The 24,699-nt window shown below is 32.5% G+C and overlaps 2 protein-coding genes and 1 long non-coding RNA gene across 8 annotated transcripts; 1 reads left to right on the forward strand and 2 right to left on the reverse strand.

Moving 5' to 3' along the window:
• Positions 1-10,910: 10,910 nt before the first annotated feature.
• Positions 10,911-12,124, forward strand: LOC120086213 (uncharacterized). Its single transcript, XM_090317841.1, has 2 exons — positions 10,911-11,286; positions 11,380-12,124. Exon 2 carries the CDS (start codon positions 11,386-11,388, stop codon positions 11,821-11,823), a length of 438 nt encoding a protein of 145 aa, XP_090173967.1. The 5' UTR covers positions 10,911-11,286; positions 11,380-11,385; the 3' UTR covers positions 11,824-12,124.
• Positions 12,125-13,007: 883 nt separating this feature from the next.
• LOC120085606 (uncharacterized) lies at positions 13,008-16,154 on the reverse strand. The gene is made up of 3 exons (XR_005483999.2): positions 16,014-16,154; positions 15,495-15,611; positions 13,008-13,144 (listed from the first exon to the last, which is right to left on the reverse strand). It is a non-coding gene; the product is annotated as an uncharacterized LOC120085606 (long non-coding RNA).
• Positions 16,155-18,216: 2,062 nt separating this feature from the next.
• Positions 18,217-22,964, reverse strand: GCR1 (G-protein-coupled receptor 1). 6 transcript variants are annotated; one of them, XR_005483998.2, is made up of 10 exons: positions 22,520-22,868; positions 21,644-21,675; positions 21,388-21,557; positions 21,073-21,167; positions 20,537-20,638; positions 20,395-20,451; positions 19,851-19,994; positions 19,497-19,567; positions 18,573-18,793; positions 18,217-18,478 (listed from the first exon to the last, which is right to left on the reverse strand). XR_005483998.2 is itself a non-coding variant. In XM_039041671.2 (9 exons), the coding sequence occupies exons 1-9, from the start codon at positions 22,697-22,699 to the stop codon at positions 18,688-18,690; spliced, it is 957 nt and encodes a 318-aa protein (XP_038897599.1). In that variant the 5' UTR covers positions 22,700-22,964; the 3' UTR covers positions 18,217-18,687. The 6 variants fall into 6 exon arrangements, 3 of the variants coding, with proteins under 3 accessions (XP_038897599.1, XP_038897598.1, XP_038897600.1); XR_016532123.1 differs by having other exon boundaries at positions 18,573-19,080; XR_016532124.1 differs by lacking the exon at positions 19,497-19,567.
• Between the last annotated feature and the right edge of the window lie 1,735 nt (positions 22,965-24,699).

Genomic DNA, 24,699 nt, shown 5'->3' on the forward strand with positions numbered 1-24,699 from the left:
TAAACTAAGACCCATGACTATTACATGAATACTTGTACTTTATGTGGAGACATAAAGATGGATCGAGTTTGAGTAAATAGCAAAAAACAGTCTATAGTATATGAATAAAGTTTGGTACCTTATTCTAGTAACACTATTGGATACTGCCCACTTTGTATCTAATATAAACGATGTGATCCTGAATCATTCATGTGGAGATATGCAAGTGGAGGCGTCCTATGCAAAGAGTTTGTATAAGACCAGGACCAAGAAATAAGTCACTGTTACTTTATAATGCTGTTTACTGTTTAAAACTAAATGTTTCAAATCGATGACCTAGGTAACTCGACCTTAATCCTGAGCTAACTATGACCTCTTATTTATTCGGGATCATCCTTAGATTTGCATATGTGAGGACTAGCTCAACAGCGCCGGTTCAATAAGTCCCCCATTTCAGGGGTAAAACGGGTAGATAGCTGGGGGCATAGGGTGCAAGACGGAATTCAGTACTCCTACCTATTTCTAGGGATAGTAGTGAGATTGTTTTCTTAAGTACTGATTCCAGGTCTTGAACAAGGGGTCTCACCCTCTCAGTTTAGTGATTGGATCACAAACCTATTGTTCAATAGATGATCAGTGAGACTTAAGGAGCAAGATGCAATTTCGGGGGTAAAACAGTGTTAGACCTAGCTGTTATTTTGAACAACCCATGAAAGGCCGACTTACTGATTGTGATTAAATCATGTGAATAGAAATATATCTATAGTGAGAAGAGTGCAACCATCGAGCTATAGTGGTGTGTCTCGGTGGTTACGAATATTGATTAATTTGGATTAAAGTGTTTAACTGATTAATCTTAAATCGTTGGAGCTCGTGATCTATAGTTCCATAAGGTCCCCCTACTAACTCATAAGAGATTAAACCTTGGATTAGAATACTGAGCGAATTTGAAGTGTTCAAATTCGAAATTAGGGTTTGCAATTTGAAATGTTCGAATTCAATTTTTAGGGTTTGGATAATTATATTTGATATAATTAAACGTTTAATTTTGTCGTAACTAAATGTAATTGGAGAGTTCAAAATATTTAAATATTGATTACATGAATAAGGATTCATATATAAATTAGGTGTTTTATTAATTTAATATTTGATATTAAAATATTTGTTAATTAATTAAATTTATTTAATTAATTAAATTAAAATTAATTTCAAAGTTAGAAAAAAAATTAAATTTGTTATATTTAATTGATTTCTTAAATTAAATGTATTTAATTAAATTAAATTTGAAATTATGATTTTTTTAGTGGTTTTATCCCAAAATGGGATTTTAGTGGATTTTTCCACAATTCAACACCTAACCCATTTCCTAAGTGCAATTTGAAGTGTCAAATTGCTGAATTAGTTTGTGCTTTTGCATGAGTATATATTAAATTATCAAATTTTGATACATGCAATTTTGAATTTTTGAAGAGAAAATTCTATTAAAATATTCTCTCAAAAACAATCTCCAATCCATTCTCAATCCCTTTCAATTCAGAGTTCTACCACTCAAATCTAATATTGAGAACAGTAGAGAAGATTCTTCTGGTGGTCTACTAAAGAAATTGAAAGTCAATTTCGTGGAACTTGCAAGGATTAAGTAGAATTCTTCAAACGTATACTTGTTGAAACCCTTTTCCGTTTTATGTTTTTTATTAACATGTTTTGTACTTAAATTAAGTGTAATTATAGTGATTAATGATTTTGTTAGCTTCCGCTCTATGCGTGTTTATTCCATTAGTATTATTAGAAAGATACATAGATGCACCAATTGCACTGAGATATAGTACTTCAGGATCAAGAAGTTCTTCATTATCTTTTCGAGGTCGAAATATATATTTCTTTATATCCAATGAATAGACTTCCATTGGAATATTTAATGGATGTGCTTTGTCCATACAAAATATTTTCAAAAATTTCCTTGTATAAGTTGTCTGTTGAATAAAATTCCATTTGCTAAATGCTTAATTTTCAAACCAAGGCAAAATATTCCATTTTCTTAAGATATTCTATTGCTTTTGAAAGCTCTTCAAGAGTTCCAATTATATTCAAGTCAGACGATTGTACCACATCCTTCCTAATTGTTTCAATCCATATAGTGATCTCTGTAACTTTATTGAATACCATTCCTGGGAATTTGATGTATATGTTTTAGGTACCTTAAATCCTTATGGGATTCTCATATAAATATCATTATCAAGAGATTCATATAAATATGTTGTAAAACTACATCCATAAGATGCATATCTAGACTTTCATATACAGTCAAGTCAATTAAATATCTTAGTGTAATTGCATCTACCACTAGAGAATATGTCACCTCATAATCAATACCAGGTCTTTATGCAAAACTTTGTGCCACTAGTCTTGCTTTGTATTTTGTGACCTCATTATTTTCATTTCTTTTTCTCATAAATACTCATTTGTATCCCACAGATTTGACACCTTCTAGTGTTCGGACTATTGGTCCAAAAACCTGCCGTTTTGAAAGTGAGTTTAATTCTGCCTCGATTGCTTCTTTCTACTAAAGCCAATCTTTTCTATGTCAACATTCTTCAATAGAGTTTTGGTTCAAGATCCTCGTTTTTAGATATAATATCAAGAGCAGTATTATACGCAAAAATGTTGTCGATAATTACATTAGTTCGATCCATCTTTTTTTCTATCATGACAAAGTTTATTGAAATCTTATTATTATCGTTAGGTATTTCACCTTCCTCACTAGTTATGTCGAGGATTTTTTTCATGGGTATTTACATCCTCAACCAAGTCTTTTTCACTATTAATTATCTTTCATTTTTTAGGATTTTTATCTTTGGAACCCGCTGGTCTACCACGCTTCTGACGTGTTTTAGACTCACTAGCGACAACTTGTTATGTTAGGATATCAATATTTTATGGAACATTTGCAGTTGGTATTGTTGGGGTTGATGCCCTAAAGTCTCGTGTCATGTAGTTTGTAAACAGTATATATGAACACTTGTGCTGTTAATATATGATATTTACTTCACATCTTGTATTTTGCTCGGTTAATTGTTTTATTTGTTTTACCACAAACCAATAAATGTAAAATCCCTGGTTATCTGTATGTGTCTAAAGCATGTATATGGTGACATACAAGTAGATCATGTCTTGATTGATAACCAAAATGGTTTGTAGTTTATGGATACAGGAGGAAAATGTTATCCTGGTAACGCTACAGACACGGCCCGCTTTGTGGAATGGTCACAAGTTTTGTGAGTCACAGATGGTCTGATCCTATTCATTCGTGTTGGGGACATGCGAGCAGGGGCGTCCTATACAAAGAGTTTGTATAAGACCTGACCACGAAGTGTTAACGTCTCGTTATATAACACCGTTCATGATAGAGACTTCACTTCACTAGGATGACCATATGTAACATGACCTCAATCCTGAGTGAGTTGGGAACTTCTGCCATTGAGGGCGGTCCTTTGATTTGTATGGGTGCAAGTGGCTAGGTCGCCAATTCAAACCTACCATTTTGGGATTCGTCTGATTTAGGAGCTGGAAACTCAGCTACACAAGATGAAATTCACTCTTTCCCCGAGGCAGGGGTACGTAGATAGATGACTCCCTTAAGGGTTGATTCCGGGTCTTGAAAGATATGGCGCCACACACCTTATCTTGGCCCGAAAGGTGTTCATACATAGTTGGACTATGTTGTATTGTTCATTAGAGGAATCAGTGGTACTTAAGAAGTGAGATGTAACTACTGTGGCAAAACGATAAATTGGCTCAACTGTACTTACGAGCATCTGTGAAGGGTCATCGTACTCATGATTGGTTATATCCGATGGACACAGAAATATATCTGGTGGTAAGAAGAGTTCAGCTGTTGGTCTTTAGTGGAATCATTGACAGTTAACGAATGGTGGATCTCGTGGCTAAAGAGTTTAGTCAACTATTCATGTACCGTTGGAGCTTCGAGCCACAGGTCCATTAGGTCACCTGGGTAGCTTGGATAAAGTTGAGAACCAGTGTTTGGGATAATTTAAAATGTTCAAATTGACAAGAGGAAGTTCGATTATATATGATATAATTGGACTGATTAATTATATATGATATAATCGTCTATATGTATGAGATACATTATTTTGAAGGAAATTAGACACAAATATGATTTATATCAAGTAGAGGAGAAAATACTATAGTAGATATATGATATCAAACTATAGGATATAAATATAAATGTTCAAATTGACAAGAGGAAGTTCGATTATATATGATATAATTGGACTGATTAATTATATATGATATAATCGTCTATATGTATAAGATACATTATTTTGAAGGAAATTAGATACAAATATGATTTATATCAAGTAGAGGAGAAAATACTATAGTAGATATATGATATCAAACTATAGGATATAAATATAATATGATTATATTTATTAATTAAATTAATTGATTAATTATTTGATAATTAATGAATTTATCCACGTTCGGACGTAGGAAGTGGGCTGTGATGGTTATGGTAACTAGCGGATTAAAAAATGAAAATCGTTTTCATTTTTTCACAATCGTGTATTCATATTTTCGTGCGCGCCCAAAAAGAATTCGTGAAAGCGATCGTGAGAGCCTATACAATAAAAGCTTGTCCGTCTAAATAATCGCCTGCCTTACGATTTCTCTAAACGATCGCATACATTTTTCCTAAACGATCGTTTAGCCTTTCATACACGATCATGTAGCTCTTCTATACGATAAAAATTTCCGCTATACGATAGCAGAGTTTCAACTCCCACTTGCTTATCGTCTACACGACGCGTTCTCCTCTACCAAACTCACCAAAGCCCACTCTTTGGGTTTTTTATGTCGAGAATACTCGGATTTCTCTTTTGGTGGTGTCGTCTCCGCTGCAGTGTTCGTGCATGTTCTGATCGTGCTGTTGCAGTCGACAGACTCGTCGGGTGCTGGTAGATCCGTTGGAGGTTTCCGTTGCTTAAGGTTCGGACGTTCGAAGAGTGTCTTCATCTGGTATGAACCCTTTCCATGATTTTTACCGTATTCTGAGCATGCCGATAATTAGGTTTATATGCATAACTGTATGTGTTGAATGTATGTCATTTGTGTTTCAGTCACTGTGAAATCGAAGCGATCTGAACCCGCTCATGGAACTCTCAGTATGAGATCTTTCAAGTATATGTGACTTAGTTACTTTCTTTGCATCTATAAATGTATATGGTAATTGATTTGTTATATTTTGCAAATGAATTATTTTCTGAATTTCAAGTTCACATTGATCTATACGGCAATCTAGATGAGACAATAATGATTCATTCCATGTAATTTATTTTTCCAAATTCTTAATTCGTCTCCCTAATGTTGGAAAATTTGTCTCATTAAAATGACAATAAGCAAATCATGCAGTAAATACATCACTCGTCAAGGGTTCAAGATATTTAATAATTGATGGGGAATCATATCTAACATTTATTCCTAACCTCTTTTAAGGACCCATCTTAGTGCTTTGTGGTGGAGTAATTGGAACATATACTGCACACCAAAAACTTCTTATATGGGAAATATTTGGCTTATGACCATAAGCTAATTGTAATGACAAATATTTATGATAAGCTACTGGCATAATACGTATAAGTGACGCTGCATACAAAATAGCAAGTCCCCATACAGATGAAGGAAGCTTAACTCTCATAAGTAATGGTCTTGCAATTAATTACAAACATTTTATAAATGATTTTTCTAAACCATTTTGTGTATGAACATGAGCTACAGGATGTTCAACACTTATCCCAATTGTCATACAATAATTTTCAAAAGTTTGAGATATAAATGCACCAGCATTATCAAGACGACTAGTCTTAATTGATAATTAGAAAATCGTGCTCTTAACTTAATTATTTGAGCAAGTAATCTTGCAAATGCAAGATTTCGACTTGATAATGAGCACACGTGTGACCATCTATTAGATGCACTTATTAGTTCTATAAAATATCTCAATGGTCCACTTTGTGGGTTAATAGATCCATATATATCACCATGAATTCTAAAAATGCAAGTGATTCAGTCCCGACTTTAGCTAGTGATGGTCTAATTATTAATTTGTCTTGAGAGTAAGCATCACATGATAATTCATTATATTAAAGAATCTTTTGGTTCTTCAATGAGTGTCCATTTGAATTCTCAATAATTTTCCTCATCATTATAAATCCTAAATGTCCCAATCAGTCATGCCAAATTGTAAATATGTTTGGATTCATGAACTTCAGGTTCATTGTTGCATATGTTTCAATTACTCGTGTATAAATATAATACCATCCAAAAGATAAAGTAGACGATTTTTCCAATATACATTTTTCATTTGAGAAGTAGAAATAATATATAGATATTTTACATTATTCTTACTATCAGTCTTAATATGATAACCATTGCAACGTATATTTTTAAAACTTAGAAGCTTTCTCTTTGATTGATTGGAAAATAATGCATTGTCAATTGTAAATTTTGTTCATCTAGGCAAAATAATATTTGCTTTTCCAAAACCTTCGATCAAGTTTGCAGAACCTGATATTGTATTTACTTTTTCTTTCAGCATTGTCAATTTGGAAAAGTTTTTTATTTGTAAGTATTGTGTGTAGTTGTACTGTCTGCTAGATATAAATCTTCTTTGATCATTTTTGAAGTACCCAACATATGAAAATGATCCATGTTTATTCATTAAAAGAAAATAATTACAATAAGAAAAACATCACTTAAAATGTACAAAAGTTACTAAAAAACATGAAGATAGATTAAAAAAAAAACATTAAGTTTAGATATTCTCAAAATCAAAAGAAACTCTTGATGTTCCATCAACTGCTCCAATCTTCTCTTCAGGAGGTTCAAAGAAGTCCGTCACATCCAAGTTTTTCATATGGGAGGGGTCAAATATATCATTATCCTGGTATGCAAAATTTGCTTCCACATTTTTTCCTTTTTCCTCTAGGGATGTTTGATAAAGGTCAACTAAGTGTTTTGACGTACGACAAGTACGTGACCAGTGCCCAGTCATTTCGAATCAGAAGCATTTATTTTCAACACCTTTTGAACTCTTATCTTGTGGAGTTTTTCCTTTTTGATAATCATTTTTTATGGTTCTTTTGAAATTTGAATGATTAGAGTGACCACCACGAAAATAATAATTATTTATTCCTCTGCCACGGTCATGACCTCGACCTCGACCACAATTATTATTAAAATTCACAATATTCACTTCAAGGAATGATGTCGTTCTAGTTGGTCGAGATTCATGATTTTTCATCAATAACTCATTATTTTGTTCGACCACGAGAAGACATGAAATTTATTTAGAATACTGTTTAAAACTTTTATCTCGATATTGCTGCTGCAGGAGCATATTCGAGACATGAAAATGTCTTCTCTAACATATCAGCATCAACAATTTTTTTCCGCATAACAACAATTTTGAACTAATTTTAAATAATGCATAATTGTAATCATTTACCGATTAAAATCTTGTAGCCTCAAATGCATTAACTCATAATAGGCTTTAGGAAGAATAACTGTCTTTTGATAATCATACATTTCTTTCAATTTTTTACACAAGATATAGAGATATTTTATTATAAGATACTCCATTTTTAATCCCTCGTGGAGGGGATAACGAAGGAAAATAATAGTCTTTGCTTTATTCTGACTAGATGTTGTATTTCCTTCTTTAATTGTTTTTCCCAAGTTCATAGCATTAAGGTGAATTTCGAAATTGAGCACCCATGACAAAGAATTATTGTCATTAATGTCAAGGGCTGCGAATTTTAATTTTATGAGGTTTGTCATGACAATACCATCACAAAATATTATATTTATATTAGAAATTTAATATGTACTAAATATGAAAAATAACATTTAACTTATTAATTGTAATAAATAGTGGAAAAAAGCCCACCTACCTTCAGTGATAGAAGCAACAAGAGCTTGTGCCAATAATGTGTTGTGAAACTGAGGAACACAATGGAGCAGGACGAATATGGAGAAAATATAATATATAATAATAATAATAATAAATAAATAAACATAATAATAAAAAAATAAAAAAATATAACTAAACTTATAGAGAACTAAATTAAAAATAACTAGCATCATAATTTTATGGAAACAGAAAATATATGAAATTTTCTTTTCATTCTCACCATTGTGCATAATTTTAAGATCTATTAAATGTCACTACTTATAGGCAAAATGACAGTAGGATGTAAACTTATATAAACACTAAGCATTAATTATTACAAGCCACATGGACAACATGTATAACTTTTAGGACACTAAGCATTGAATATCTATTTTTATGATATTTATAATAATAATAATAATAATAATTTACATGTTTAAAAAGTGTGAAATATTTATTGAAATATCTTTTAAAAATTTTGTATTTTAAAAATTCTTTAAAAAATATATTTATTGATATCCACAATTTTACAGTGAGTTATTTATTTATTTGAAATATAAAGTAAAAGAAGTTAGAGGGAGAATTTGGAACGGGAAGGTGGGAGAGTGTGAGTCAAGCGCTTGGGAAAGCGAGTGAGGGTAAGAAGGGAAAGAGGACAAAAAAATGAAGAAGCAAGGAGGAGAGGGTTCTTTATCAGAATAGCTGGCAGAAAAATGGCATTTTGGGAACATCATAACAAAACAAATTACACAAATCAACACAACCATTCCCTCCTCTACTTTTTCTATTTATGACAACTATCCAAATTTCATCTCCCATTATTTTCAAAACAATAATATTAATAATTAGACAAATTATAAAAAACCACTACTAAATATAATGCTAATTATAATTATACACTTAAATTTGTAATTGTAAAAATTCAGTTCGGTTAAAATTTGACCTTCAAATTTTGTAGAAATTATAATGATTGTATAAGTTCATTTGGGGTCCAAATTCTATCGTCATTGTATGTTTAGGAGTCTAATTTTAACATGTGTATACGTTTGAAAGCTCAGTTTTTACCATTCAAATATGAGAGTCTAATGTCAATCGCTACTGTAATTTAGGGGTAGTTTTTGCAATTTGCTATAATAATAATAATAATAGTAATAAGGGTAGTTACAATGGGTATCATTTTTAGGACAATAACCAAGTATATAACAACACTTTTTTAAAAAAATTGTAAATATAGCGAAGCCTATCAACGATAGACTTCTATGCTAATAGACTCTTACAACGATATAGTATATCATTGATAGACTCTTATTAGCGATAGATTATCTAAATTTGGTCATACTTATAATTTTTTACATTATGTTATATAATACTTTAGGTCTGATTGCTATATTTTATATCTGCTAATACTTTAGGCTTTATTGCTATATTTGCAACAATTCCTATTAATAATGATCTCCCTTTTTTTTAAACACGACTTAATAGCAATTGACAGATACTACTTTCATTTTCAATCGACCAAATTAAATATTCTACACCGTCACTTGTTATTGAACTAAAAGAATTTTTCTTCACAATTGTGATAAAATAAGTCTTGAATTTTTTTAAATAGTTGATCCTATCGATTTTATGTCTAATAAATCTATAAATTTTTAATTTTGCATATGGTAGATTCTATATCTATTCAACATTAAAAATATATATATATATATATATATATATATATGATCTAGTGGATTTGTTAATTTTTAAAATTTTGACATTTTTGTTGGAATTTATTAAACATAAAATTAAATAGTGAGGAACTTATTTGATATTTTAAAAATTTATTGACGTGATATAAACAAAATTGTTAGATAATGACTCACTAAATACTTTTTAATTTCATGGACTTTGTAATTTTACAACAATGTTCACAATTTAATGTAGCGAGAGTAACTTAGTAAAAAAGAGTGATAAATTAAATCAATCAACCTTTAGAATAATGATAGGCGATTTATACATTAAGTTGTGCTTAATATTGTTATTAAACATAATTTTTTATATACATATTATTCGATATAATGATTTAGCACAATGTGAAAACACGTGACATAAAAAGTTAATCACCTAGATCGAAATAAAAACAAGCCAATTTTTATTTACTACACAACACATTTTTTGTCTAGTTCGTTATTTTATTTACCTTTTCTATGATATGTCATGTCAAATCGCCCCTCATAGTACAATCAACCATTCATAACAATACATTACAATCAAATTTGATTTTTATTTTTAAAAAATGATTAAAACATCCAAAATCCAATTATAATTTTTCACGTAGGATAGGAACTACAAACATAGTTGCATCTCAAATATTACTTTTATTTTTAGAACAATATTTAGGTGAACCTAGACGGCAGCTAAGTCTCATACTCCCTCTTCCTCCCTCTGCTTACACAAGAAAATAATCTTTTAACTATTTTTTTGAAAAAATGAATCGACAATTTTTAATTGCATGTTGTAGTATCTGCACAAATAGATTACGGGTGTACATGGGTTGAGGGTATTTTTTGGACCAACCCGAAAATTCGGATTGGTTTTGTTGGCAACCCAAATGACCCAAATAAAGTTTTCAACCCAACCTTTAAAATTCGGGTTGGATTGGGTTGTCGAGTTATAACTTGTTTTGTTATTTTTAATGAAAAATATGTAAATTTTTTTTTAACCAACCCATAATCCAACTCCACCCAATAAAAATAGAAAAATTCAACTCAACTCAACCAATTCAGTGTTATTTGAACACCCCTACAATAGATGGAGATTTGTTTTCCCTTTTTTTTTTTAATTTACATTAGAAATTCATGTAAATTTATGATTTATCAAAATAATTAAAAAGAAGAAAGAAAAAGATGATTAGATAATGACGTGGAAGAATTGGTGTAAAATTATTAAAAACATAAACCGCCATTGTTTGTGAGTTGTGTTATATAAATCGGAAATGGAAGCCCATTTTTGCAAGTGATGAAAGCCTTCTTCTTCTTCGTCTTCCTTTCTCCGTTTTCTCTCAATTTTCAAGGTCCAGTGAGAGGCAAAGAGAGGAGCCATTTGAGGCTCTGAAATGTATGTGATATTTTGGAATCTGCTTATCGACGGCGAGAAAGTAACCGTGCGGGAGTGGGAGAAGGAGAGATAAATTATTCAAAAAGAAAAAATAAAAAAATAAAAAAAGTTTCAAATTATCAAAAATTCAAATCCATTCACATCTTTTATCCAAATCCAAATCAACTTTTCTCGGATTTCCATATCTTCAACGGAAGAGATATCAACAAGTATAAGAAGAACGATCCGAAATCCAGGTAAGCTTAAATCTCTGTTCAATTCTTATTTTGAGATTCAATTAGAGAAAATACCTTGCGGATCTTGTTTCGATTCTGAATTTCTGTAAGTAGACAACAATGGCGGCGAAGGTGATCTCCGGCAAGGAACAGACGGCACCGGTGACGCAACACAACGGTCAAGTAATCGACGTGGAGTCTGTAAAATGCGAGTGCTGTGGATTGACGGAGGAATGTACTCCGGCGTACATCAGCCGTGTGCGGGAGCGGTACGAAGGGCGTTGGATTTGTGGACTCTGTGCGGAGGCGGTGAAAGACGAATCTCTCAGATCTCAGAGCAAAATCACCACCGGTGAAGCTGTGAAGAGACATATGAAGTTTCACAAAGCTTTTAAATCTTCAATTCCTCCTCTGAATCCGACGGAGGATTTGATTTCGGCTATGAAACAGCTTCTCCGACGATCGCTGGACTCTCCGAAGAAGGAAGCTTCACGATCGCTTGGCCGTTCAAATAGCTGTTTCTCCGCCATCCCGGGCCGGCGAAATCATTATGATTAGACGCCGGCCGTCGTTCACGGCGGTTAAGATGAAAATAAATAATATGTTAGGTTTAAACCTCGGATGTAAATTTTTTTGCTGGGCCTTTTTTTTTCTTCTTCTTCTTCTTCTTCTTCTTCTTTTAATAATTAATTTAGGATTCTGTTGCTTATTTTATTATTGAGAAAAAATCTCGTATTGATGAGTGATCTCAAACGAGATTTGAATTTTGCAGTTGCATGGCTACATGTATCCTTTACTCGATCTTAGATTCTTGGGTATGGTTGTTCTTTAATATTAAGTAATGCATTATTTGACAAAATCTCAAATATTTTTCTGATCGGAAAAGATTGCATAATAGAAGGCAAAATTATATATATTTTTCTTTGGGGGAAAATGTTGAAATTATGTGGTCTAAAAGTTCTATTATATTAAATGTCTCTTCAACTTTGTTACCCACTGTAATTTGTTCGGGTATTAGATTTAATAGAAACATTGTCGCATAGGATCACTAACTAAAACAAAGAAATATAATTATCGATCCTAAGACTTATACCAAAATTGGAGTAAAAGTAGTAAGAACATTATTAAATCCACATGGAAACTATTGACTAGTAAAGCTGTGAGTATACAATTGGGTTGGAGTTGGAGTTAATCAATAAAATGGGACTTGGGGATACAATTGGGTATGCATATCCAATTTCAATCATTAGATACTAATTAATAACACCGAATCTGTGAACTCCACAACCTATTACATATACTAATAGCCCAATTAGCCAATTAAATTACATTACAAAAGGGTTCATGTGTTGAGACATACTAAAGTTGGAATTCTAGTTTGTGCAACTAAATCATCAATTATGCATAGCGTCATGAAGATTTTGTAAACAAGAATTTAATACAATCAATTTATCATATCAATTCAATAAAATTCTATTAAATATAATCCAAATCAAACCCAATAAGTTTACATAATCCAGTACAATTAACTAGAAATCTTCAAGAAACCGAACATACAACTAAACCCAAGAAAGAATTTACCTAGCCTTGCATAGGAATATGAAAAGAACAATGAATGAAGAGGGAAGAATGAGGAATCTGGTAAATAATAGCCAAGAAATCGTCCAAATCGTTCTCACTTCTGTATTTTTCTTCACACTTTCTGTTATAATCAAAACTCCTCTCTATTTGTAAAACAATCACATCGTTGTAATTCTATCAAGAGCGTTGCAACGCTACTGTTGAATCAGACTTCAAGCATCGAAGGAGAGGCACAACGCTACTGCGACGGTGTGTTGCATGCGCACAGAAACCACTCGTCCATTGGAATGATCGATAACTTTTTCAAGATCATAGAAAACTCATAAGCCATTGAGAATGTGACCAAAGTCGACGATCATTGGTATATAAACAGTGACAGATCCAGAAATTTTATTGAGAGGTACTTTATATAATTCAACAAAAATAAATGTAATGAGTAGAGCTTGAACTAAGTCTAGAGGAGGCTAAAAGGCAGATTTACCACTACTAGCTAATGATTTCAAAATCATACTAGTTTATATATATCATATAAAAAACATAAAGTTGAGGGAAGATTCGAACCCCTCTGAATCCATAATAAATTTATTTCTGTATATAAATAAGAACAACTATCCTAGTGTCTTAAGTTTTGGGTGAAACCCAGAAACAAAGTCGCAAAGATTTACATCAAAGTAACAATATTATACGATTATAAAGATAATTACGGTAATGGGTTGGTTATCCCTAAAAATTCAACCTTGACAATATGTTCGGCAAGAAGCTTGGATATGGTCCATCCCATGAGGAGAGTGGATTGTTTGACGACTGATTTTCCTTAATCTTTATCTTGGGATAAATAATTTTCTGTTCACATAGTTATCAATGGTTGATAAGAACTTTATGTTAAAATGATTGGTAGTATAGATGAACTAGAACTCACAAGAAGATACCAATATCTGCGTGCCATGCTCATATAGACAAGTATACAGTAATTAAAAGTGCAATGAAATAATTTTAAATAATAGTTGTATATAAAACAGAGTCCAACTCTTAAGCTTTGTGTAATCAAATTGTTTTTGCTGTCCTACAGTCAACATCATAACTACTACACAATCATGGCCGCCAAATTGCCACGTTATGCTTTTTTTCTTACAATTTTTTTTTTTTGGCTTCTTCTTCACTAGCACCCCTCTATGTACAGTCTATTAATAAGGTTTGCAATGTGTATACTAAATTCTATAATATATCAGGTTGGTTATTCCATTCAATTTGGTGGAAGCATTCACTATGTGCAATCCAATACTCCATCAAAAAGTTCGTATCTTATCTCAAAATATATTCTCGACCAAAAAATCAAAGATTTAGAAGAGAAGAAAAGAAAAAGAAAAAGAAATCTTTGGATTGCTTGAGTGGGTGACTAATAGAAATTCATGAAAATTGACTCTATATGTTCCAACAAGATGGTCAGAGAAATTACTATAATTCATGTCCTCTAAATCAAAACCCCAACCACGACTGACATAAGGGTCTTTAAAGCGGCCCTCCCCATCACAACAAAACTTATGATTTTACCTAATATAAATGAGAAAAAAAGATGGACCCAAGTAGAAGAGTAATACTTTGACTCTTGCTTAGTTTGAATCTATTCTCGTGTATCTCACTCAATCACAAATGGAAATAAGTATATTAAAAAAAACTCTGTTTTAGAAAATGAAAAAAAAAAAAAATTGTCATGTGACCACATGTGATTGGACATTTGGATGAGTTGCAAACAAAAATGGGTGCAAGTGCAACCTGGAATGTGCCATGTATTTTTCTTAGTGTTAAAAGAGCAATATTTGGGTAATGCACCCATCTTCATATTTTCATTCTCATCATACATAAAAAAAAATAATAATAATAAAAAAAAAAAGGTTAAAATATTTCAAAAAATAAGTGAGAAAATTTTTTCATGTGACAAATTATGATTAAATAATTCGATGGAATGCACAAAAATAGGTATTATCCGAGATGCAACCTAAGTATATATATATATTTTTAATTTCTTTTATTTATATTTGTGAGTGTTTGAACCAGTTTATATGCACGTCGACTAATCTTATCAGACAACCTGCATAACCCTACAATATTTGAGTGTAAAGAAGTTCGTAGGATATTAAATCTTAAGTAAGTGACCACCTTAAATTGAATCCATGACCTCTTAGTCATTTATAACGAAAGAAAATACAACACAAACACATGGTATAGTTTCCCTTTCTCCTTTTTCCTCCGAGCACTTGCTGAACTATGTGTTCTTGAACAGAAAATATAGGAACTAGTGTCAATTGGTTAAGAAATAAGAGTCCTGAATAAACGGCCCAGTGCATGTGCTCTGCTAGGTTTTCCGGCAGGGTCGAGTAAGGGAAGAAAAGAAATAAAAAGAAGGGTAGGGCCATGGAGTTGACAGTCCAAGGGCCAATAGGCCCTGGAGGTTGAATCTCAATAGAACCACTTGTAAAACAATGAAAAATATGTCCAATCAATTAGTAGAAGAGATAAAAAGACAAGGAGTGGTTGGTACAAAGGCACATGAAAAAGGCATCTCATTCAGCCCCACCACCTTATTCTATGTCATTATTCTTATTATGCCTTAAAAACCAACATCTTATGGCAAGTTCAGACAAACTAACCTTATTCATTGTTATTGTGAATCAAAGAAAGGCGCTGAGTTGGTCTTAATCTTATCACCAAAGTCTCTGCATGCCTTCTAAGCTTCATCATTCTGCAGAAGTTTCCTCACCTTTTTTCTGATAATATTAAGAATTGGAATATTTTCAAAGGGAAATGGTTATGACAGAAAGAAAGCAAACAAAATCACAATATTCGTTTATTTACTTATTTAGAGTTACTTGTTATCAATTAAAACATTATAAGACATAGATTCTTGAAAAGGCAATCAAATCTCTATATTTCAACTCTTTCTAAGTTTCAATCTGTTCAACCCAAATAAATGTATACAAGACAAACCAAAATTTCCCAATCTCAAGTTACCCTTTATAAATGGGCAGACCAAAAGGCAAACACTTTTTTTTTTTTTTCCTTTTTTTCTTTTTCCTTCGGGGTTCATTAGCTAGATTTGACGTTGAAACAGCTAGGATGCAAAACCCAGGCATCAAAGTGTCTTTATAAATTTATGATTAGGTGCTTGCCTGTGTCAAATCTCTCCGTAGTGCGACGTGTGGAAAGAGTTGGTTTACAGCATAATTATTCTTTTCCCCAATCATTAGTTGTCATCTCAAGTTTGCGTACTATATAGCAACTGCTACTACTCTCAAATTTCTCATCTACAGGTAAGATTTCAATTGAAATTTTTTTCACCTACACTCAAAAGTCAACAACAACAATAATATCAATAATCGAATATTTTAAAGCTGTTACGCAGTCGAAATTTCCATATAGGCCTCTTGTACCTTGTCAATCAGGGAAAAAAAAAAAAGAAGAAGAAAACAGTGAATTTTGAATAGCTTTTCAAAGTTAATTTCAATTTATAACATTTTTCAAACGTAATCACTTGTCCGATTATTTTTTTTTTTAAGAAAGAAACATAATATCTTATGGCGTTGATTTTGTTTGACGTGCTTACCATGAAATTTTAGTTATGAATTGTTCTGTTTTATTAGTTACATCTAACTCTAATCGGCCAGGCGCGGATTAAAAAAAACACGTGGAAAGAAAAGAGTTGAATACCCATAATAAAATTGAAAACTCTAGAATCCTTGGCGAGATATTTTTGAAGGAATTTATTACAAAAGGTATGTTTAGCTAATGTTTTTTTAAAATTTAAAATTTTAGGAAGATCGTTTAGCAATTAGACCCAAACTTATCAAGTTGTATCAATTTAGATTCTAAATTTTTAATTCCAACGAAACCTTAAACATAAACAAGTGTTGCAATTTTTCAGTTGATTCAATTTCAGCTAATATGCCCAATAATTTTTTTAAAAAATCGCATAGAAATCTTCTTTAACTTGTTAACTTCAATAAAATAAATTCACACAAATAATTTGATCAACGTACAAATTAACCATCGGATCACTTTGCCAAAGTTCATAAATTTAAACTAAAAATTAGCTCTAATATCATTTTCTCTAAAGTTTCGTCACTTTCATATTGGATACATGTTTTATAATCCATCAAACATATAAGAGAATTTTTTTTAATGATATTTGAAATAAAAACTAAATAGAGGGTTAAAATTACAACATTCTTTAAAATTTAGAAATAATATTACAATTCTTATCTAAGTTTAAAATGCAATTTGATGAAACTGAAAGTTCCAAGGTAAAATGAATACGAATGGATAAATTTTAGATCAAATTTAATAAGAAAACATGAAAACATAGATGAAGACAGGTGACTTTCTTTAAAATAACATCATTATGGGAGGCTGTAACCCAAAACAAACCCCAAAAGACATGATTTGCCAATATAATATTTTTTTTAAATGTAGATTCAATTCTAAAATAGTTGAAATCAGTTTTTCTAAAAAAATTTAAAATCATTTAAACATATTTTTTTACCAATCAAAACCAATCTTGATGATATACAAACGGCACTTAAATTAAAATTAAATATTAAATTAATTTTGAATAATTAATTAAGGTTCCAATTGATAACCATTTGGTTTTCTATTTTTTGTTTTTGAAAATTAGCATATACATACAACTTCCACCTCTAAACTTGTCATCTACATTTTATCAGTTATTTATAAAAACAAGTTAAAATTTGAAAAGTAAAAAAAGTAGCTTTTAAAAACTTGTTTTATTTTTAAAATTTAACTATGAATTCAAGCATTGTATTAATGAAAGATGCAAGTTATTTAAAAACGGAAAAATAAATTATTACCAAGAGGAATCTACGTGATATTAGATTGATTTTGATAATGAGAATTGATTTTAGCTATTTCAAAACCCCTCCTAAGACGTGTCCATACAATGACGAGAATTTAATTTCAGAGTGAAGATGGCTTATCTGTAAAGAAACGGCAGCTTCCACCTCATCCTTATCTGCAATGGGAAGCAACCGCCATTCGCCACCATTGATAGAGACCACCATCCTATCCAGACTGAATGGCCAAAGCATGTGCTGCAGTTGCGGCGGCCTCACCTATCAACCTTGCAAATCATCTGGGATTGGTGATACTGATATGTGCTTTTTATGGAAATTGGAATTATTCAGAAGCCACAAACGAAACGCACTAAATTAAACAACACAGTACATGATAAGAGATAAAATTAAGCTGCCAACTCAGAGTTTTGGAACACAATATTCATCACTAAACGTAACCACACAAAATTTTCAAAGCATTTGGCGCAAATAGACCAGTGACCTGGTGCAATAAAAAAGAAAGAAAGAAAGAAAGAAACTGTCGTATTAAAGTAGAAACATGCAAAAAAGTGAGGAGCATCATTCTATGATGTGTAATAATATAATATTAAAGCTGCGTGAACGCTTAGCAATGATAAAGTGATAATGAACGGCGCATAAAGCTTCATACAGGAATTTTGATTAGGCAGCTCAATCTTTTTCTACAATCTACAGATTCAGTATCCAAAGGCTTTATATTCCACGATTTTCCATCCCTGATCACCACTTGAGAGAGACTGCCAAATTCTCTATCATATCATCAATCAGAGAACAGTGAAGAGTCAGTACCCGCGGAAAACAGGAGGTCATGATAATCACATCAACTGAATGGATGGTCGTTACCCTACACGGACAATGAATTGCTGGGCTCCTATATACATGGCCTCCAAAGAAAATGGAGGAAATAAATCTTGTAATGGAAGGCTAGCCGATGGAGGCATGTCCGTTGACTAATTTACTATGGCTGATCCAGACTTTTCAAGGAAACCAGTTCACCCTCTTGTTGTTGGTTTCGGAACCTTGAATTGCTGGGGAGCCATCTTCGTAGCTTCTCAGGCCAAAACCTGCTTAAGATATGCCAAAACAAGCAATCACTCAAAAGAATGTTTATCTGAGACCAAATGGACCACGGAGGCTTGGTCCTTGGACAAATAAACATTATATCAGGGACTCAAGACTAAGGAAATTGCATAAGCAAAGTTTTCTCGATTCACTTCTTTGAACTTATCTGTCACTGAAGCCCCAAGTCTCGTGACAGTAAAGTAGTCCCACGATGAAGTTCTTCCAGATGCTCAATAGAATTTTGCCAACTTCACAATATTTAATAAAACCACGACTTCTGCTTCTATCTCTGTCCATTGCTAATGTATTAAAGTGATAATTCATACATTTTTTTGTTCACCCCAACTCACACTTTTACTAAGTTCAATTGTGTTTCTATACTAAAAGTCACATTATCTCTGAAACGAGATGGAAAGACAACATTTACGAAAAATCAACTTTAAAGGATAGCAGGCACGTTAATTTTATAGTGAAGAGTCATTAACATCATTTTTTTTTTTTTTTTGAAGGGCAAATGGGGAGGGGACTTATTATCAATCCTATACCATAGGAGAGTTCCATGATCGTAACTACCACAACCATATATAGCGATAGATAAATACAAATGAAGTATAGAAAATGCATATACATTTGGTTGTCCATGCGAAAAGATTCAAGAATGAAATGATGAGCAGGTTTGAAGATATAAGGAGCAGGTTTACTTACAGGTCTATTCTTTCATAAATTGCCCGTCGCACTGAAGAATTAAAACCATATGCTATTGAATTGAACAAGCCCTACAGCACATAGCCAATCACAACTAGTTTGTTTATATTACCAACAGAAATCTAATTGCATCACATAAATTTGTGGAAAATTTAATCAACTTAATGGTGATTAAGCTGCTTATGATCATGCGTCCATCATTACTGGATTTTGGAACAATCAATAAAATCAATAATGATAAAACCTTGCTATTCTATTAGGTCAATGACATCTGGAAACATACTAAAAACCCCAACGAGCATTATAATCATACTATCAATTTACAACCATTTCCAAAAGGAAAAAGTTGGTTACCATTAGAGAAGCCATCCCAACATCAAGAACCGACAGCCAAAAGATTTTATGACCTGGCTCAATAAAATCATGGATACGGTTGATTGTACCAAAAGCCCATGACCCTATGAGGATGAGCGGATAATATCCCCATCTGTTTAAAGCCTGTTAGATGAGACAAGGAAAAAGTGACCAAGAATTGAAGGTAACTAATCAGAGTCCATCATGTGATTGCTTTAAAAAATAAAATTATACATGCAAAATATATTGTTGCAATGGATGCCAGAATGAATTGTGTTTCTGGATTCTGGACTAATGACAAGTTAAGACATTAAATGCCTATAATTTAGTATTGAAGACTAGTTTTCTTAATTTATTCTTTCAAGTGTCCTTGAAGTTCGTGTGAAGAGAACCAAACACAAAAAGATCATTTACCCCTAATGGAAAATAATAATAAAACAATCTTCATTTAGTGTATTTCTGAGGACATTCTTTTTCTCTCTTCGCCATCATTATTCTTCTGGATCTCTCTAAATCATATCAAAGAAATTATTGGAAATCAAACCTTCATGTCTGCTCTTGCATCCGACTGGTAAGCCCTATCTGAGATGCCAACTGCCATCTAGAAATTCCACGACCGGAAGTTATATGAAATGCAAAGATGATCACAGCATGTAATATTCTTCAGAAATGATTTGAGAACATACACGGGTAGCATTATTAAGCATGCGTATCACTTGAAGGTAAGTAAAGCCATTGTAGAGAATTGCACCCCAGAGTGGCATGTAAAATGTTATAAAGTGAACAGCCTGCAAGAAAGGTCATGCTTGAGTAAGAGTAGGATGAAAATGCAATCACAAATAAAGTTGAAGATTTATAATAAAAAGAAAGTCTTTATCCTTTCTACTTTGAGACACGAATCACACTCCTTACCCATTTCTAGCGACAACATTTTCGTACAGGTTAAAATCTACAGGGCAGTGATTGAAAATGAAGATGAAAATTTTATTCCTTCTGGGTAATATTTCATGTTAAGTTTAACACCCATTTCTAAATGGAAACCCCAAGTAGAATGCAAGAAAACTTCACAAGTTCCCATATGGAACTTACTAATTATCCTGGGTTTTCAGTGCAATACACATTTTAATTGCAGTCTCATCCCAAAAAAAAAACATGCATCCCAGTAACCAGTAATAGCTAAAAACACAATCATGCTTGAAGGAGATGATTCAAAGTTACCCACCTTTCCTGTACGACTTGACTGTGCCCAACACCAGGTACCCAAATGTCCATGGTTATTACCAATTGAACGTATAACAGTCAACACTAACGACGTCCCTGAATTAAAATAAATATTTAAATTATCATTGGAAATTATCAAATAAGTTTAATAGCTCATATATGAAACAATATTAGTTGCAGACTTAGTAATAATAATTTTGGAAACAAAAAAAGGTAATTCAATGTGCTTTTGTTAACCAATATCGACATTTTAAAGAAAAAAAGTAGAAACCCAAAGATATATGAGATGCCACAAATGTAACAGCTGAATTCATACCCCATACATACAAGTGAAACATAGCCTCCAAATCTTCAACGTCGGTTTTGTGTCTAACAACTGTACGGTGAAGGGTGAATGCAATCGTTGTGGTCCACAAGAACGATGCCACACAAAAGAAATGAGTGCTATAGCCCTGAGTATAACAGTAAAATCCAGTTGCCGGATCCCTAGATTGAGAACAATACTCATCAGTAACAAGTTCAGGAACTACCAAGTGAATCCATTTTGTGAAGATGACACCAGGAATTCCTACCCAATCATAGTGAAGAAACTGCAAAGCATATCCTGCATCCCAATAAATTACGATTAGTAAGCAAGCATTTTACAGCTAAACATATTAGCTGAAAATCAGAGGAAGCCTCTGACTCCAGAAACTGCATTTTCCGTATAGTTCTATTTCTAATAGCAAATTTGATCATTTCAGTTCGCAGGAAGAGAAAATCAACCGGAGCCGTGGTCGTCATCATCACATGTACTTGTTATTAAATTATTAGAGTAGCTGGTGAAATTTCACTTATATAATGTGTCATAGAGAATTTAAGAACAATAGCTGTCCATGACGCTAAATGTTGTCCGTTATCTACTTCGTTCGGCGCACGCGATTCTCGCGGAATTTAGCATGGTTTCACGGGTATTTATGAATCACTGGCAAACAGACAAAAATCGATAAGTTACTCAGCCTAGTGCTGCAAAACAAAATTTAAAATATCCATCTGCAAAATACGTTCCGTGCACCAAAAACTGAAGATAAAACTAAAAACAAAATCGAATTTGGTAAAGTGATCTTCGCCAAAAAACCCTAGCAGTTACGAAAGACCCTCCAAGAAGAGATCGTAATCAAAATTGAAAAGTTACAGCAAGGTAGAAACAATAACAAGAATTCTAAATTTCCAACTCTTCGCATATGAACACTAAGTAACAATGCTACGAAATCCGCGCTTCATTATTCGAATCTCACATTAATTTTAGTCAAGTTCAATTGAAGATTCGGTGTAGCTTAATCTTCAATGTCAATTGTCGAAATCAAATAATTATAATAAAAAACACTGAATCTCGCAAACGAAAGGAGGAGACGAAGATAAGTAGATCTGAAATAATAATATAAAGTAGAGAAGAAGAAGATGCGCACGGATAGGGCAAGATAGAAGACGAGCTTGTAGGAGAACTTGCGAAGTTCTTTGAAGAGGACGTAACAGAGCACTATGAATCCCGATCCCACGAACGAAAGGCTGGAGGCTCCGGCGATAACCGCCGTGAGAAGTCGATCGCGGCCGAGAATACTCCCGGCAACTCGCACAACGGGCGTCATTTTTTCCGGGGTCGGCACTGCTCGATTTCAATCTCCCGGGAGAATCACTGACGAAGAATTAGTTCTCGAATCTGAACTGTTGCGTTTTTGCCGGTTTGTAGATATACCGTTTCCTAATCGCCCCAACATACAGAAAATTGTTGCTCCAGTGTTCCTCGATCTCATTCATGTCCGTCGAGTTGGTTTCCACGTTTTTATCAACCGGAATATGCGGTTCAGTGTCCGGTTCAGATCGGTCATATTATATCATCTCATGTCCTATTCCAGTTCTCAATTCCTATCGTTACCCAAAATTTAAATACATTTAATTTGTTTTTTTAATCAAAATGTCAAACACATTTAAATGTTTGACTAGGGGTGAGCATGTTAAGCTGAAAAACTGACATGATGGATCCAAATCGGTCAAAATGGAGTTAGATAGTTGAAAATTAGATAAAAGCGATCGATGTCAATTTTCGATTTTTCAAACTAATTCCAGCGGCAGTTGGGGCGAGTTATTAGACCCGACCCGATCAATTTATTGTTTTTTTTAAAAAAATCATAAAATGCCATTTTAAAAAATAAAAATGGTTAAGGTTTGTTTTTCTTCTTCCTCTTCGATCTTCCATTCCAGCCTAAGTTGTCGACTTCGACTAAGTAGGCTTCCTCGTTCTTATTCGTTCCAGCCGCCGGCCGAGCCAACCATCTTCTTCGTTCCAGCCATCGTCGATCTTCTTTCTTCTTCGTTTTTCTTCGATTCCAACGCCAGCCCTACAAATCTGTTCCAGTCGCCGCCGATCTTCTTCGTTCTTCCTTCCAGTCGATCTTCGTTCTCACACTGCACAGTGTATCTGATTTCTACATTCAAGTAATAATTTTTTTAAAAAAATGTTATTTATATGTAAATTTGTGAAAACTATATATTTTTTTAAAATTAGATATGTTATTGTTTCTCTGCCTATTTGTATATAAGAATTTTTCAATGCTTTCCCATTATTCGAGTAGATATCTGAACTTGTTGCCCATGTTTCAATGCTTCCCCATTATATGTAAAATTATAGATGTGTAGGTAGTGATTGTAATGTACATAGTGGCCAGTGCCATAATCTTGTACAAGTCATTCAACTAGAATTTTCAAATTGTACTTTGAAAACAAAAATAAAAATTAATTTTTTAAAATAATTGTCCAAGTCATACTTAGTGTGCATGAACTTAACAATCTTGCTGAGATTAATTTTGAGTTATCAAAGTATGTGAAGGCGGTATATGTGTATGTCAAGATTTAGTCACATTTTTATTGGGGATGATCACAAATTAAGAGAGAAAACTAAACATGATTGATAAGGAAGTTAACAAATAGTTGATTTTTTATTTGTATTAAAAATTTGCTATTTATAACGATAATGATTTATAACTAAATATAACTTTTACCGAATAGCAAATACTACTAGTACTAACTATTAAATATAGCAATTTTTCTAACAATCTTAATAAATAAATATAATTTTTTAAAAATGGAAAATGAAAAACCGACCAAACCGACTGGTCGTGTTTATACCCAGTCGACGGTCGGGACCGATTTGGTCAGATTATAAACCGATTCTAGTCAGTTCGACATCGATCTGATCGAAAACCGACCCCGACCAGCCAATGATCACCCATATGTTTGACATTATTATAACAACAAAAATATATGTGTGTGCGTTTTAAACCAAAATTTAAAAGATATATTGATTAAAATATTAAAATCAATTATAATAAACTAAAACTAACCTATAAAGCACATATTTTTCAAAAGGGCTAGAGAATTGAATATGTATCTATATTCAGTTATGTGACAAATATATACGTGAAATGGAATATTTTTTTTAAAAAAAAAATCGGATGCACATATCCCTTTCCATATATAGGATAAAAAATTGACATCTTGGGCTAAACTCTAAGCCCAACGGCCCAATAGTCCACTGATTCACTTCTCATCTTTTTCATTATTATTATAATTGGAATTACATTTAGCTTCA

The sequence above is a fragment of the Benincasa hispida genome, chromosome 9 (assembly GCF_027475165.1).
Source record: "Benincasa hispida cultivar pf3 chromosome 9, pf3_genome.v1.1, whole genome shotgun sequence".
NCBI classification, from domain to species: domain Eukaryota; kingdom Viridiplantae; phylum Streptophyta; class Magnoliopsida; order Cucurbitales; family Cucurbitaceae; genus Benincasa; species Benincasa hispida.